Source organism: Ascaphus truei, chromosome 2, assembly GCF_040206685.1.
Source record: "Ascaphus truei isolate aAscTru1 chromosome 2, aAscTru1.hap1, whole genome shotgun sequence".
NCBI lineage: Eukaryota > Metazoa > Chordata > Amphibia > Anura > Ascaphidae > Ascaphus > Ascaphus truei.
The window spans coordinates 253,272,920-253,291,059 of NC_134484.1; the positions used below are offsets into that span (position 1 = coordinate 253,272,920).

Sequence of the window (18,140 nt, forward strand, 5' to 3'; positions counted from 1 at the left end):
GAGAGAGACAGATGGCAATGGAGAGAGACAGATGGCAATGGAGGGAAAGAGAGAGGGGGGAGCGGAGACAGAGGGGGAGCGGGAAAATTCAATGCCGTGCAACGACGGGTATATCAGCTAGTACAACATAAATCACAACGTTCAGAATATTTTAATCTAGATATGGGGATATACCTGCCTTGCGAAACCAAGGGGCCCAAATCTCTGTGCATTCAATGGTGGAGTCATTCAGATATGCTGAAAGTTTTTCCATATAAACTATATGCCATATTTTATTATTTATTTGGTTTAAAGAAGGGGGGGGGGGGGGTAGCTTGTTTCCAGTTCTTGGCGATTGTGGATCTAGTAGCATTCAAAATTTGGGAGATAACTTTGGCTTCCTTTTTGTTTTGGTTGGTCGCTGGTTTTCCTAGTAGTATATAAAGAGGGTCGTGTGGAACAGTGATCCCCATGACCCTTACTATAAGGGCAAATACTTCTCTCCATGTTGTCTGGATTTTAGGGCATGACCAAAATATATGCAATACTAGCTGATATACCCGGCATTGCCCGGGATTACATTTTGCCGCTCCCCCTCTGCCTCCCCTCCCTCTTCACAGCTCCATCCCTCCCCCCTGATCACAGCTGCGCCTCCCCTCCCCCCATTCATATCTCCGATTTCCACCCCCTTCACAGCTGTGTCCCCCCCCCATTCACACCTCCGTTCCCCTTCACAGCTCTGTTCCCCCCCTCTCCCCTTCACACCTTAGATCCCCCCCATTCACAGCTGCGGTCTCCCCTCCCTGCACCCCACATTACTCTCCACCCCACATCACTCTCCACCCCCCCCTGCACCCCACATCAGCTGCGGGCGGGTGTCAGACGGGGGGCCGGGTGGAGGTGAGGAGCGGCGGTTGAGGTGATGTGGCGTCCGGGTGTAGGGTGTCAGGCACGGGACCGGGTGGAGGTGAGGAGAGGCTTTTGAGGTGAGGCGGCGGCTGGGTGTAGGGTGTCAGGCGGGGGGGCGGGTAGAGGTCAGGAGCTGCGGGCGGGTGCTGTGTGTCAGGCGGCGGGGCGTTGAGGTGAGGAGCGGCGGTTGAGGCGGCTGCGCGTTGAGGTCAGGCGGCGGGGGGGTGGAAGTGAGGAGCGGCGAATGGAGGGTGTGAGCGGCGGGTGGGGTGGATGGTACCTGGCGGTCCCGCTAGGGTGGGTTTGCATTGATGTGAGTTTAGGGAGTTCGCTGCATGGCGTGTGTCTCTCGGTCAGAGGGGTTTGTGGTGTGAGGAGGGTGAGGGCGTGTGTAGCTCTGTTTGTGACGTCACACCACCCCGAAGGCCAATCAGAGCGTGAGCCACCGCCAACCAATCAGCAACATCCACAGACAAACAATTTCTCAGTTTTATATATATATATGTATATATATATATATATATATATATATATTTCCCATTTTACCATAGCCTCGCCAACACAATGGGGAGACACCTGGAAGAAAAGAGTGTAACCTAGTAGGGGTCATGTACCACCTAAATATTAGTTTGTAAATGTTCTCCTTGATCACAACACATGATGATGAGTTTTTGGAAGCGGCCTCCCATATATCGAGATCTAAATCTGTATTTAAATCTTTCTCCCAAGAAATCATATATTTGTCGGGAATCTGTTTACGTTTTGTGGGAGTTACATTTTGGTAAATCGTGGAGATAATACCTTTTGTGAAAGACTGGTGCAGACACCACTTTTCATATAGAGTTAGATCGTGGGATTTATGTGGTTTATAGATAGATTGAATATAGTGCCTGACCTGGAGAAATCTGAAAAACTCAGAGGGAATTTCGTAATTTGTTTGTAGTAACCTAAATGAAGGGACCTTCCATTAATAAGAATATCGTTGACTCTTGAAAGACCTTTTTGGATCCAAGGGTTAGATTGTTGGTTACTCGTGAAAAAGGGCAGGGAGGGGTCCGTGAACAGAGGTTGCATAAGGGAAGGGAGGCCGGTTAGTTGGAACCTGGATTTAAGAGAGTCCCAAAGGTTACAGGCAAAAGATATCACCGGGTTCTTATAGATCACGGCTGGCCTAGATTTTCTGTTGAGCCAGAGGAGGTTCTTAATTTCAGATGGGGAGCAAATCAGATTTTCAAGTTCAACCCATCTTTTGTCCGTTGGGTTTGTATGCCAACTTATCCGTTGCCCCAATTGAGCCGCTCTATAATACTTTTGTAAATTCGGGAGAGCTAGGCCTCCTTCTAATATAGATTTATAAAGGATATCTTTGCGGACTCTGGGGCGCCTATTTTGCCATACAATTTTGAGAATTTTCTTTTGTATATTGTTGAGATCTTTCTGGCAAACTTGAACTGGGAGTGTTTGAAAAAGGTAGAGGAGTCTTGGTAAAATATTAATTTTAATCGTAGCTATCCTCCCAAACCAGGATATTGTATATGGACTCCACGTGGCTAGATCTTTTATTATTTGGTTGAAGAAGGGTTTGAAATTTGTGCTGTATAGTGCAGAGTAGTCTTTAGTTATTTGGACACCTAAATATTTAATATGGTTCGGATTCCATTTAAAATCGAAATTAAGTTGGAGTAATTTTACCATTTCTTTAGGAGGGTTTAAACTAAGGGCCAAAGATTTAGTATGCTTACTCTTGTATCCTGAGAGAGAGCCAAATTCCGAAAGAACTTGAAAAAGATTAGGGAGTGAGATAAGAGTTTTTGAAAGTGTCAATAATATATCACTGGGTTTTCTTATGCCGACAATGCACTTTTGGAATGTGATGTTCAGGGCAACTCAGAACTTGTCAGTGGTGCCGCAAATTGTCTTTCATTGTGCTCTCTCTCCCCTCTCCCCCCCCTCCCCCCGCCCCCTGTAATAATGGATTTAAGGCAATCGTTCCACGTAATAATGGAGTTAAGGCAAAAGGTGGCACTGTGAGCTCATTTGCATGTCACTTCCCAGAAACCCTTGCTTCAGTGGAAGCACTGTATGCTAGGTGATAATGATGAAAAGCAGGGTTGCATACCTGTCTGAGACATGAATGTGCTCACAAGTAATATTATTATTTGATATACACATACCCATACATGGCTCGACAAATGCACTCGCCCACTCGCCTGGGGCGATTGCATTTCAGACGCAGGCGCGGCGGCGCTGCTCTGATCTCTCCTCTTCTCCCTTTGCTGCAGTCGGAGCTATTTCCTGGAAGTGACTACATCCAGGTCACAGCCCTATGTGTTACTGTGCATGCTCACACTTTGGAATGGGAGTTTTTATACACGTATACAGAGCAAGTGACACATACAGTAGAAGCAGTAACATTTCCCAGACACTGCTAGGGAAAGCTAGTTACTTCTGCATGTAGATGTGTATACGCCTCTTGGTTCTTAGGAGATATCGGGAAAGCTGATTCAGTTCCTCCCTTTTGGCCAATGTTGATATGAAGGAGGTAACCTGGATATGACATAATCCCTGAGGCTGTAATACAGCTAAATTATTGCACATTTATACATGCACCTGTTCTCTCTGTCTCTCTCACAGGGGGCTAGGGCAGGACATGCAGGGCTGCTGGTTTTGTCTTTGAAATGCAGATTGTCCTGATTTTATCATTTAATTTATTTTCCAAGTTAATAACAAGTGCAAACCCTGCCTCCACACAGAGCCTCCCCCCCTGCTCCCCACACAGAGCCAGCCCCCCGCCCCCTGGGGGTCTGACACTGAACAGAGCTAAGCTGCAAAGTGCTTCATCAGAACCATGACGCTGCATTCTGCCTGCCTCAAATATCACACTTATACATTTATACATACACCTGTTCTCTTTGTATCTCTCACAGGGGGCTAGGGCAGGACATGCAGGGTTGCAGGTTTTGTCTTAGAAATGCAGATTGTCCTGATTTTATAATTTAATTTATTTTCGAAGTTAATAACAAGCGCCCCCCCCCCTTGCTCCCCACAAAGCCCCCCTTTGCTCACCATACAGAGCCCTACCCCCCTGCTCCCCACACAGCCCACCGCTCCCCATACAGAGCTTGAAGCATGTGTTCTGTAAATGGCATATACAGCTCAACCCCCTTATAATGCTGTGCTTGGGGTCCATAGAATCACATCGCGTTATAAGCGGATCGCGTTAGAAATAATGTACAATTGTATGCATTGTACAATAAAGTATTTAAGATACCAATAATCATGTTGTAAAGTATTCATGAATACGAAAATTGGGAGCCACCCTTGCATCGCGCTATAAGCGGATTCGCATTGTAACGGATCGCGTTATAATGGGGTTGAGCTGTACATGCACCTTACAAAACGTAGGCCGAGTTACCCCGAGCCTCTGCCAAGGGTGCTGCGGACTCCGAGGGAAACACTCGGCTGCTCAGGTGACAGGGGTTGCAATCCACCTCACTGAGACCATCAGAGGAGATAGGAGATGCAAGTCGCAGCTGCCCTGTCTCCAGACAGCATGCACCTCGGAGGCTGATGTGTTTGGGAGGGAAAAGGGGAGGCGTGTGGGGGTTTGAGAGCTTTGTGTGGGGAGGGGGTTTGAGGGCTTTGTATGGGGAGGGGGTTTGAGGGCTTTGTGTGGGGAGGGGGTTTGAGGGCTTTGTGTGGGGAGGGGGTTTGAGGGCTTTGTGTGGGGAGGGGGTTTGAGGGCTCTCTTCCTGCAGCTCACTGCAGACCGGGGAATCGGCTGCACGTGCCACCAGTCTCGCGGGCGCGCTTGCAGCGGAGGTACTGGGGCCTGACCCTTAGGCAAAATTTGGGGGCGGCAAAAATGTCCTCCCCATATACATTTGCCGCAATCTCGGGCCTGATGGGAAGTCGCTTACATATGCAGGGCACCTACTTGCTTTCTCCTTTCTCCTGCCTTCCGATTCTCAGCGTCACATTACGCCGCAGACGTCACCAACATTAAAAGAGTAAACAAATGTGATATTCACTCAAAAAGTGGCTAAAACAAAAGGGATTCAAGTATATTTATATATTATATTATATTTTGTGCAGATTCGCTGGCACATTTCTCAATTGGATCTTTGTACGGGAAGTTAGGTTTTGCTATAGTCGTAAAGAACATAATTAGGTTGGAAACTGCCTGTCTGCAAAGCATCTTTCTCTCCAGTATAGATTTCTATTTTGCTGCATGGTTAGAAGTTTAGGTCTTTGTAGGGACAGCAGCTTTCACCATTGAAGAGATGCAATATTTTTTAGGTCTCTATTCTCTAAATATGATATTAATGTTTAGTGCCAGGAAGTCCAGAGCATAATGTACTGCTTTAACGTGTGTGTGTTTATTCCTTTTTTTTTTTTTTCCTAATAGGAGAGGAGTACCACAAAGAAAGACCCATCCGATTCGAAGGTAAAAGGCTTTTGCATGGTATTTTAAAAACGCATTTCTAGAGTCACTGGGATTTCTTATGCCGACAATGCACTTTTGCAATGTGATATTCAGGGCAATTCAGAACTTGTCAGTGGTGCCGCAGCTTGTCCTTGATTGAGTTTGCACTGGCAGCAGTGTTTGCAAAATATATATGTATGTATAGGAAGTAGTACTCCAAAAAATGAAGAGCAGATACTCGCATGAATATATGGAATTTATTCTGGCCTGAGCAATTTCTCGAGGGGGATATACGGGGGACAGAGACGTCTATCCTCTTCTAGTGCTACTTTTTCTTTGACTGGAGGTAAGTTCACAATGGCTCCTTTGCTCCAGTGTGTGTGTGTGTGTGTGTGTGTGTGTATATATATATATAGTTGAGGAGACGTTCGCTGTCTCCAGCCTTTATCTCGCTACAGACCGTACCTCTCCTCCTATCTACCTACTCCCACAGCGAGACCCTGGTCCTTGACGCCATCCAGGCCCCAGGTACGCCGGTAACCCTCGGCCTACCTTGGTTGCAGAAGAACAACCCTCCAATTGACTGGGTCTCACCTAACCCCTATCACCTGGAAACCGAGGTCAGGGAAGTCTCCTAAACTCTTGGCTAACACAATGACTCAGGACTCTATTCTTCCCCCTGTGTACCACCCTTTCCGCGAGGTCTTTAACAAGGTCCGCTCAGAACAATTGCCTCCTCATCGGTCCTACGATTGCCCCATCGATTTGGTCCCAGGATACACCTTGCCCAAGGGCAAGACTTACCCATTGTCGATACCTGAGTCTCAAGCCATGGAAGACTACATAAAGGAGAATCTTGAGAGAGGATTCATACGGCCCTCCAGTTCCCCGGCGGGAGCAGGGTTCTTCTTCGTGAAGAAAAAGGATGGTACTCTGAGGCCATGTATTGATTACCGGGGCTTGAACGGTATCACCATCAAGAACCGCTATCCTCTCCCCTTGATCACGGAACTCTTCGATAAACTGCATGGGGCTAAGATTTTTTCCAAATTGGATCTCCGTGGGGCTTACAACTTGGTCCGCATCAGGCAGGGCGACGAGTGGAAGACAGCCTTCAACACCCGCTGTGGGCATTATGAGTACCTCATTATGCCTTTTGGTTTATGTAAAACCCCGGCTGTCTTTCAGGACTTTATTAATGACGTATTTCGGGAGGTGCTCAACATCTTTGTTATTGTCTACTTAGATGACATTTTGATCTTCTCCAAAAATCTCCAGGATCACATTCGTCACACATCGTACATCCTCTCACGTCTACTCAAACATCACCTGTACGCCAAACTAGAGAAGTGTACCTTCCATAAACGCTCTACCCAATTTCTGGGCTACATTATTTCGGACGAAGGCTTTTTGATGGATCCAGCTAAACTCCAGGCAGTTACGGAATGGCCTAGACCAGAAACTCTCAAGGCTATCCAGCGCTTTTTAGGATTTGCGAACTACTATCGGAAGTTCATTCGCAATTTCTCCACTCTTGTGGCCCCCATCACGGCGTTGATTAGGAAAGGGGCTGACCCTTCTGCCTGGTCCGCCAAAGCTATCTCCGCCTTCCAGGCCCCTAAAGAGGCATTTGTCACGGCACCGATCCTGTGCCACCCCAACACGGATCTTCCCTTTGTAATTGAAGTTGATGCATCGGACTGCGATGCAGGGGCTGTACTATCACAGAGGTACTCGTCCCAGGATAAACTTGTGCGTATTTCTCCAAGAAATTCTCCTCCGCTGAGAGGAATTACGACGTCGGCAACAGAGTTATTGGCCGTTAAAATGGCACTACAAGTCTGTCGTTCTTCCCTGTATGTTATAATTTGTTCAGAGCGGAAAAGGAGGGAAAAGGGAACATGAACACTAATGTAAGATAATGTGTTGTTAAACAATGTTTGATCTGTACCATGTCCCAATAAAAAATTTCTGTTGCAAAAAAAAAAATGGCACTACAAGAGTGGAGACATCTGTTGGAAGGAGCACGTCGCCTCGGCCCTCGACAAGCTCGCTGGGCACTCTTCTTCTCTCGCTTCAACTATCACCTATCCTATATCCCGGGAACGAAGAACGTGAAGTCAGATGCGTTGTCCAGACAATACTCCTCGGAAGACAGGCCTGAGGCAACTTTGGAACCTATCCTACCTCCCGAAAGAATTTTGGCTACTTCCACCTTCAAATCGCTAGACAAGATCAAAAGGGACCAGCAACAGATCCCTTCAAAAACGGCGATCCCCTCTAACAGGCTCTTCGTCTCGCCCAGATTCATTCCAGAGGTCCTAGATTGGGGACACTCTTCTAAACCCGCAGGTCACCCGGGCTTCAGAAAGACGTTAGACTTAATTCGTCGGAACTTTTGGTGGCCCAGTATGTCTAAAGACATTGGGGAATACACTCGCGCTTGTCCTGTATGTGCCCAGAACAAGACACTTCCACAGAGACCTCAGGGACTTCTCCCATTGCTAGTGCCTGCTCTTCCATGGTCTCATATCTCCATGGATTTCATAGTCGACCTCCCTAGGTCTAGGGGCTTCAACACCATTTTAGTTGTCGTAGACAGGTTTTCGAAGATGGCCCACTTCATCCCCCTCAAGGGACTGCCCTCCTCTCCCACCCTAGCAGACATTTTCTCCGAGCATATCTTTAGGATTCATGGCATTCCGTCTTCCATTGTCTCTGACAGAGGATCCCAGTTCGTCTCCAAGTTCTGGAGGACCTTCACTAAAAGACTGGCAATTGTCTCTTCCTTCTCCTCTGCATACCACCCCCAGTCCAATGGACAGACAGAGAGAACTAATCAGTCGCTGGAGAAATACCTCAGATGTTTCATCTCCGATTCCCAGGACGATTGGTCCCAACTCCCGTGGGCAGAGTACGCGGTCAATTCGGCCGAAGTGATTCCACCCGATAATCTCCATTTTCTTGTCAATTATGGGTTTCACCCTCCCTGCCTACCTATTTCCAATGTTACTTCTGGGGTACCGGCGGTAGACGAACGGATTTCCACTCTCCAAGACATTTGGTCCAAGGTACAAAAGTCTCTCCACAAGGCCGCCGATACTGCTAGACTTCAGGCCAATCGCCACCGTCAGCCGGCACCCAACTACAAGCCAGAGGATTTAGTATGGCTCTCGTCAAGAAACACCCGCTTGAGTCCCTTCCCCTAAACGGGCTCCTAGGTTTTTGGGACCCTTTCCCGTCGTGGAGCAGATTAACCCAGTGGCGTTTCGCCTTAAACTACCACCCTCCATGAGGATCCCAGACGTTTTTCATGCCTCGCTATTAAAACCCCACATTGCCAATCGTTTCTTTTCTAAACAGACCAGCAAGCCAGATCCAGTCACGGTACTCAATAACGAGGAATACGAGGTACAAGCCTTACTGGACTCCCGCATCTCCAGGGGGCAGCTTCAGTTTTTGGTCCACTGGAGGGGTTTCGGACCCGAGGAGAGGTCTTGGGTTCCGCTCAAAGACATCCATGCGCCAAGCCTCCTGAAGACGTTTAGGAGGAAATTTCCGGACAAGCCGTTCTAGGATCGTCCTGAGGCCGATCCTGAAGAGGGGGGGTACTGTTAGGAATGTGAGCACACAGCGCCTCAGGCGGAGCTCACGGCTCTCTCCTTACACTGCTCAGACCCTTCCACTACAACCACGCAAGCCCCCTTCAGCTTCATCACTTACCCCTCGTCATGGTGGGACGCTCCACGAGGTACTTCCTTCATGCTCTGCGCCGCAGCCGTTGGAGCAGAATCGCCGCCCCGCGCGCACGTGCGCACCCCACGTTGCTTCCTCTCATGCGCACGGCGGACTTACAGTGCACACACAAAAGCCCTTGAACTTATCCCCACTCAGGCTCTCGGTTTTGACGCGGCTTGGCAGACTACCCCCTTTGGCTCTCGACTTCAGATTGTTCCCGTTTACGTACCTTCTGGCTCCCTTCGACCACGGCACTCATCTTGATCCTTCCATACGTCTCCTACCCCTGATCTCGGCAACGGCAACGACCATTCTTCTGGGAAAACGGTACCGGCAAGTATTCACGCAATACTCCCCATCTGGCCTGGCACCATCTAATACCACAACCCGGACACGTCCCTCGCTCTGTCGGTGTGTGTATTCATACCTGCCACCTCAGTTCTAGGGACAGGTCTGGTCTGCGGGCTACTCCGGCGTAACAGGAACATAAGGGGGGTCGAAAGCCCACAAAACTGCCTGTCACAGCCCTTGACTGATAGGAACTTAAGCGACAGGGGGAAGAGACAGACAGAAAATACTAATCATGTTACATACACCTGTTCTCTCCGTCTCTCTCACAGGAGGCTGGGGCAGGACAGGCAGGGCTACTGGTTTTGTCTTAGAAATGCCAATTGTCCTGATTTTTATAATGTAATTTATTTTCCAAGTTAATAATAAGCGCCCCCCCTGCTCCCCACACAGTACCTCCCCTCCCCCCCACAGCCTCCCCCCTGCTCCCATACAGAGCCCCCTGGGGGTCTGACACTGAGGTAAGATGCTAAGCTGCAAAGTGCTTCATCAGAACCCTGACCCTGCATTCTGCCTGCCCCAAATATCACACTCGCCGTGTTTGTGGGACATTATAAAGGGGCAATAAATGGGAAAAGTGCAGTAACGTATCGGAAAGAAATTATGAGTGCCTATTTTTGTCTGGCGAGTAGCATTTTTTAAAATCATTTGTCGAGCCCTGTAAAAAAATAAAAAAATATATATATTTCTTCAGACAAAACAATAGTAAAAGGAGTGCCTGTCCCAAATAGCTTACAATCTAAGTCTGGGGCAATGGTACCACAGACACTGCGGAGGCGTCTGCACGCTGGGCGAACAGGCTGCCATAAGGCAGCGCGGGCGCGCGGAAGAGGGAGGGGATCGTGCGTTGCGCAAGAAATCAGTTCAAACTGATTTTTTGTCGCGACAGGCCGGTCACGTGAGCAGTTTGCCCTAATAGGGTGAACCAGCTCCGTGACGCCCCTAGGAACGCCCTCACGGCCCGTCCACCATGGCCAGGGAAAGCACCCGCTTCATCAATCTCCGAACGCCTCTGCGCGGGGGAAGGCACCATGGCCCGGGCCTAAATGGGGAGAATTTACAGAGCCATTACTAGGGAATATATTTTGCTCACTTTCCGGTTCGTATCCAGAACACCAGGCTCCTTGTATGTGACTTTACAAAACGCAATATGAAATGTAAATATTTATTTTTCAATTATATAGATCTCAATAATCTCAATTAACCAGAAGTGTCTGTGATATGATTTGAGATGTAAAAACCACGTACAGATTGGATTGGATCTGCTACAGCTTCCTGAGCTCACACCTGCAGTATACAGTATCCTGGTGACATCCCCACTGCAAGAGGGGCCAGCAGTTACTTTTCTCTTCAGTAATAATAATAATAATCACTTTCATATAGTGCTTTTCATAAAGCGCTTCACAAATACAGTATAGCGCACAGAGACAGTCCCTGTAAAAACGAGTTTTAAATCTAAGCAGGGAGGCACAGGGAGATAAAGTGACTTGCCCAAGGTCACAAGGAGGAGTTGTACCAGGTTCCCCAGCTTCAAACTCAGTGCTATTGTTATCAGAGTCAGTGTCTTTACGCACTGAGCCACTCCTTCTGCAGTAGTTATAAGTGGTTCTCAAATCCCCATGTTCTTCAGTAATAGGGTGCTGAAGCATGTGTTCTGTAAATGGCATATACGGTTGTGTGAAAAAGAAAATACACCCTCTTTCTCACTGTAGAATGATGGACTTTAAATTGTTTGGAAATGGCCTTATAACCCTTCCCAGATTGATGGGCAGCAACAATTGCTTCTCTAAGATCATTGCTGATGTCTTTCCTCCTTGGCATTGTGTTAACACACACCTGAATGCTCCAGACCAGCAAACTGCTAAAACTTCGGCTTTTATAGATGTGGTCACACTTGCTGATGATCAATTAATCAAGGGCATTTGATTAGCAGCACCTGTCTGCTACTTAGCATCTTTATTCTTATGGAAGCAATAAGGGTGTACTTAGTTTTTCACACATAGCTTCTCTATTTTGGCTTTATTTTTGTTAAATAAATCATGACACGGTGTAATATGTCATGTGTTGTTGTTCATCTGAGGTTGTATTTACCTAATTTTAAGACCTGCTAAGGAACAGTTGAGTGTTATTATGTCCTGATATGTAAAACCATGGAATTCAAAGAGGGTGTACTTTCTTTTTCACACAACTGTACATGCACCTTACAAAACGTAGGCCGAGTTACCCCGAGCCTCTGCCAAGGGTGCTGCGGACTCCGAGGGAAACACTCGGCTGCTCAGGTGACAGGGGTTGCAATCCACCTCACTGAGACCATCAGAGGAGATAGGAGATGCAAGTCGCAGCTGCCCTGTCTCCAGACCGCACGCACCTCGGAGGCTGATGTGTTTGGGAGGGAAAAGGGGAGGAGTGTGGGGGTTTGAGGGCTTTGTGTGGGGAGGGGGTTTGAGGGCTTTGTGTGGGGAGGGGGTTTGAGGGCTTTGTGTGAGGAGGGGGTTTGAGGGCTTTGTGTGGGGAGTGTGTGAGGGGAGAAGGAAGGAGGTAGGAGGTGAGGGATGTGTGGGGAGAGGAGGAAGTAGGTGAGTGGTTTGTGTAGGGTAAGGGGAGGTGTGTGTGTGTGTGTGTTCAGTGGCAGATTGCCCATTAGGCCTGGTCCCCGCTGGCTACTGCATCGCCCGCTGTGGAGGACTCTGCAGGGACGAGAGCCCTCCCCTCAATGGCGCTGGGCCCGCTGCGAGGGGGGGCCGCAGCGCTGTGGCGAGAGTTGCTCCTGCTCTCAATAGAATTGAGCCACGCCCCCCCCTCGCGGTTCAGCCAATGAGGGCGAACCGGCCGGGTGCCGTCATGGCCGCGCCCCCGCCACGCCCCCCCCCCCCCCCCCGGTCTCTCTTCCTGCAGCTCACTGCAGACCGGGGAATCGGCTGCACATACCGCCAGTATCGCGGGCGCCCGTGCAGCGGAGGTACTGGGGCCTGAGCCTTAGGCTCGGGCCTAGAGCAGCAAAATTTGGGGGCGGCGTGTGGGGGTTTGAGAGCTTTGTGTGGGGAGGGGGTTTGAGGGCTTTGTATGGGGAGGGGGTTTGAGGGCTTTGTGTGGGGAGGGGGTTTGAGGGCTTTGTGTGGGGAGGGGGTTTGAGGGCTTTGTGTGGGGAGGGGGTTTGAGGGCTCTCTTCCTGCAGCTCACTGCAGACCGGGGAATCGGCTGCACGTGCCACCAGTCTCGCGGGCGCGCTTGCAGCGGAGGTACTGGGGCCTGACCCTTAGGCAAAATTTGGGGGCGGCAAAAATGTCCTCCCCATATACATTTGCCGCAATCTCGGGCCTGATGGGAAGTCGCTTACATATGCAGGGCACCTACTTGCATTCTCCTTTCTCCTGCCTTCCGATTCTCAGCATCACATTACGCCGCAGACGTCACCAACATTAAAAGAGTAAACAAATGTGATATTCACTCAAAAAGTGGCTAAAACAAAAGGGATTCAAGTATATATCTTAAATATATATTATATTATATTTTGTGCAGATTCGCTGGCACATTTCTCAATTGGATCTTTGTACGGGAAGTTAGGTTTTGCTATAGTGGTAAAGAACATAATTAGGTTGGAAACTGCCCGTCTGCAAAGCATCTTTCTCTCCAGTATAGATTTCTATTTTGCTGCATGGTTAGAAGTTTAGGTCTTTTTAGGGACAGCAGCTTTCACCATTGAAGAGATGCAATATTTTTTAGGTCTCTATTCTCTAAATATGATATTAATGTTTAGTGCCAGGAAGTCCAGAGCATTTAACGTGTGTGTGTGTGTTTATTCCTTTTTTTTTTTTCCTAATAGGAGAGGAGTACCACAAAGAAAGACCCATCCGATTCGAAGGTAAAAGGCTTTTGCATGGTATTTTAAAAACGCATTTCTAGAGTCACTGGGATTTCTTATGCCGACAATGCACTTTTGCAATGTGATATTCAGGGCAATTCAGAACTTGTCAGTGGTGCCGTAGCTTGTCGTTGATTGAGTTTGCACTGGCAGCAGTGTTTGCAAAATATATATGTATGTATAGGAAGTAGTACTCCAAAAAATGAAGAGCAGATACTCGCATGAATATATGGAATTTATTCTGGCCTGAGCAATTTCTCGAGGGGGATATACAGAGACAGAGACGTCTATCCTCTTCTAGTGCTACTTTTTCTTTGACTGGAGGTAAGTTCACAATGGCTCCTTTGCTCCAGTGTGTGTGTGTGTGTGTGTGTGTGTATATATATGTGTGTGTGTGTGTGTGTGTGTATATATACAGTGTTCGTCAAACCTATACATTTGCACGCCCCGGGCGAGTGGATTTAACATCGTGGCGAGCTCCTATTGGCCCAAGCAGCACACGTGTGGTACTAGGTGGCGAGTAGATTTTTTTTGTGTGTATGTATATATGTATGTGTATATATGTGTGTGTGTGTGTGTGTGTGTGTGTGTGTGTGTGTGTATATGTATATATATATATATATATATATATATATATATATATATATATATATATATATATATATATATATATATATATATATATATATATATATATATATATATATATATATATATATATATATATATATATATATATATATAAAAATAGAAACTCAGTTACATACATACACCTGTTCTCTCCGTCTCTCTCACAGGGGGCTGGGGCAGGACAGGCAGGCCTGCTGGTTTTGTCTTAGAAATGCCAATTGTCCTGATTTTATAATGTAATTTATTTTCCACATTAATAACAAGCGCCCCCCCTGCTCCCCACGCAGTGCCTCCCCCCCCCCCCACAGCCTCCCCCCTGCTCCCATACAGAGCCCCATGGTGGTCTGACACTGAGGTAAGATGCTAAGCTGCAAAGTGCTTCATCAGAACCCTGACCCTGCATTCTGCCTGCCCCAAATATCACACTCACTGTGTTTGTGGGACATAATAAAGGGGCAATAAATGGGAAAAGTGCAATAACGTATCGGAAAGAAATTATGAGTGCCTATTTTTGTCTAGCAAGTAGCATATTTTTTTAACATTTGTCGAGCCCTGTAAAAAAATAAAAAAAAAATATATATATACATACATACATACATACATACATACATATAGAGAGAGAGAGAGAGAGAGAGATATACATACACACATATATATATATATACACACACACACACACACACACACACACACACACACACACACACACACACACACACACACAGTGCTATTGTTATCAGATGTCCAAGAAGATCAGAGAGCGCAAAAACATGAAAATAGAAAACATATACAAATAGTGCAGTATGTCTTGAACTAGGATTTTGAAATCAAACTTCATTCATCCAATGGATTTTATACTCACAGATTGCTCTGTGTTTAGATGTATGTAAAGGTATCTTTGTGCTGCAGTTTTCTCCCATATAGAAGCAGCAGCAGTTTCTGAAACCATGTGAGTGAATTTTGTATCATTTAACTGCAGATAAAATTTATTTTGCAGTCTACACTATGTCTGTTCTTCTTTCCATTAATTTTTGGTCAGCGGTGAAGATACCACCATAAGCTGTATGCTGCTGCTGCTTCTATATGGGAGAAAACTGCAGCACAAAGATACCTTTACATACATCCTCATTTATAGGATACTATTTAGATGTAAGCACTATTGGATAATATCTGTTTTCACTATTGTTATCAGAGTCAGTGTCTTTACTCACTGAGCCACTCCTTCTGCAGTAGTTATAAGTGGTTCTCAAATCCCCATGGTCTTCAGTAATAGGGTGCTGAAGCATGTGTTCTGTAAATGGCATATACATGCACCTTACAAAACGTAGGCCGAGTTACCCCGAGCCTCTGCCAAGGGTGCTGCGGACTCCAAGGGAAACACTCGGCTGCTCAGGTGACAGGGGTTGCAATCCACCTCACTGAGACCATCACAGAGGAGATAGGAGATGCAAGTCGCAGCTGTCCTGTCTCCAGACAGCATGCACCCCGGAGGCTGATGTGTTTGGGAGGGGAAAGGGGAGGAGTGTGGGGGTTTGAGGGCTTTGTGTGGGGAGGGGATGAGGTGTGGGATTTGTGTTAGGAAGAAGATGATGGAGGTGAGGGATTTGTATGGGGAGGAGGGAGGCGGCGAGTGGTTTGTGTAGGGTTAGGGGGGAAGCGGTGTGTGTGTGTGTGTGTGTGTGTGTGTGTGTGTGTGTGTGTGTGTGTGTGTGTGTGTGTGTGTGTGTTTAGATGTCAGATTCCCCATTAGGCTCGGGCCTCGAGTGGCAAAATTTTGGGGCTGAAAAAATGTCCGTCCCCATATACATTTGCCGCGCTCTCAGGCCTATCGGGCCATATGGGAAATCGCTTACATATGCCAGGCGCCTCCATGCTGTCTCCTTTCCGCCCTCCTCCTTCCGATTCTCAGCGTCAAATGACGCTGCAGTCGTCATCAACATGGCGTCACATGGCGTCTCGTTGCCATGGCACTTTGCTGACGACTGCTGGGTCATTTGAAACAGAAAATCGGAAGGAGGAGGGCGAAAAGGAGACAGCATGGAGGCGCCCGGCATATGTAAGTGCCATGGGGCGGTGGATTTTGAAATCTGCCGCTGTGAGTGTGTAAGAAGTGTTTTGTGAAAAGGGAGTGCCTATGGTGTTTGTGTGGATGGGGGGGAGTGAGTGGGCTGTGTATGTATGGGGAGTGGAGTATGAGTGAATGGGGATTGTGTTGAGATAAAGGGTCTGTATGCTGTGTGAGAAGGAAGTGAATGGGGATTGTGTTGATAAAAAGTCTGTATGAGATGTAGGGTTGAATTGGCATTGTATAAGAAGGAGGTAATAGTTTGATAGGTGTGTGCATGTAAGAAGAACGGTGAGTACAGTGCATGTGAGAGAGGAGGGGTGAATAAGGCCTGATGGGCAAAGGTTCCCTGAGATTTTAGCAATCCTCCAGGGGTACTCCTGCTCAAAAACGAACCACTGGCTATGGCCTTGGAGTTAACAGATTGCATAGCTAAGATGTAAATATATGTGGAAGCAGGTTAAATACTAGGCACAGTTATGGTGGATAAAAAAGTGGCAAAGGCAAAGTTTCCCCTTTTGTCTTTTAAGGGGGACAAATGTAAAGTATTTGTCTGTACTGTGTATTAAAAAATAACTACATTGTGCATTTTATGTTTTATATTCGGCTTGACTTGAATCTTCAAGGAAGTAGAATCAAAGACAGAATATGGTAAGTATGCCAGCCTGCATGTTAGGACTTTTTTTATTTTTAGGTAATCATTGCAAAGTATTTTTTCTGCCAAGATTACAGAAACAAACATTGAACCACTAACACCACTTTGTGTATGCATGTGTATCTACGGTATGTACTGTAAGTATTTATCAAAGATTGGGAGAATGTGTGTATGTGTGTGTCTGTCTATCTATCTATCTATCTATATCAATCAATGCCTTACTTCTACACCATCTTGGTGTGACAAGACATACCCTATAAATATGTGTCTGTGTCTTAGTCAATAAAGCATTGAATTGAATGTTTAAAAAAAAAAAAAAATGCCGCCGCACACGACAGCTGCAGAGAGGAGAGCGGATCCTCTATTATTACCTCAATCTAACGTGCACGACCCACCTCTTTGCTGAGAGTTCCTTACCCCAGTTTGTGCGTCCATTTTTGTCCCCTATATCTATGTGTGTGTGTGTGTGTGTGTGTGTGTGTGTGTGTGTGTGTGTGTGTGTGTGTGTGTGTGTGTGTGTGTGTGTGTGTGTATGTATATATATATATATATATATATGTATGTATGTATGTATGTGTGTGTGTGTGTGTGTGTGTATATATATGTGTGTATATTTATATATATATATTTATATATATATCTATATCTTGGCTGAGAATATGGTGGAGCCCGTTGCACTGTGTGCGCGGGGAGCCTCTTACCCCCTCTGGAGCTGTGCCACCCATCACGTGACGTGCGGGGCCTCTTGCCCGCACTCACTTCATGTGACGTTGCTTCGCTAAGTGGTACCTGGAGATGCCGGCTCTTAGAGGCCCGCGCTCTCCCCCAGCCCAACTTCGGTAATCACAGTCTAAATGTTGTGGTGGTTAAATTAACATTAAACTGTGATTATGGGGAAGAGTGCAGTGTTCGGTACAGTCGCACCACTGGTACCGCGATCAAGCCAGCCCTGTTAGTACTGTTTAGTAAAGGAATGTAATCTGATAAACTAAAAATCTTCTTGAATATTAATCAGATTCGTGTTAAAGTGCAGTAGTACAAACAATACAATTACAGCATATACAGTGGCAAGGAAAAGTTTGAACCCCAATGATAATTACAGAAGTTGTATAGTTTTTCCATGATAACATTCTTGAATCAAAACCAGGCTGTTCTTAAATATCCAATAGGGTTTATATTAACCAATTCCATGTCTTTTGAAAAAAAAAAATGATCTATGAATTAGATAAATAATGAGTAATTAAGATTCAGGTATTTTGCAAAAGTAAGTGAAACCCTGGTTTTATCAGCTAAATCAAATGGGTTTATTAGAATGAGGTGTTTAAATAATTAGGTAGATCTTCAGGGGTGAGTTTGGGAGGCCTCACCCTATATAAAGATCACAAACTTTGTGAATTCGGTCTTCACCATAAAGCTGTGTGAAAACATGTCATGCCACAACCAAAAGAAATCTCTGCGGAGAATCAATAACTGCTTTTCTGAGGTCATCAGTCTAGTGTTTTTCACACACGTACTGTATATTGAATGT

General features: G+C 46.6%; 1 protein-coding gene across 18 annotated transcripts in view; it reads left to right on the forward strand.

The window, feature by feature from the left end:
• LOC142487216 (uncharacterized) overlaps positions 1-18,140 on the forward strand; it is a 79,545-nt gene that overhangs the window by 33,747 nt on the left and 27,658 nt on the right. For 7 of the 18 annotated variants that reach the window (XM_075586061.1, XM_075586068.1, XM_075586064.1 and 4 more), the window contains 3 exons: positions 5,297-5,335; positions 13,224-13,262; positions 16,584-16,608. In XM_075586061.1, the coding sequence (XP_075442176.1) occupies positions 5,297-5,335; positions 13,224-13,262; positions 16,584-16,608 (103 nt within the window). The remainder of the gene's footprint in view (positions 1-5,296; positions 5,336-13,223; positions 13,263-16,583; positions 16,609-18,140) is intronic. The other 11 variants (XM_075586066.1, XM_075586072.1, XM_075586078.1 and 8 more) reach the window with 2 other exon arrangements.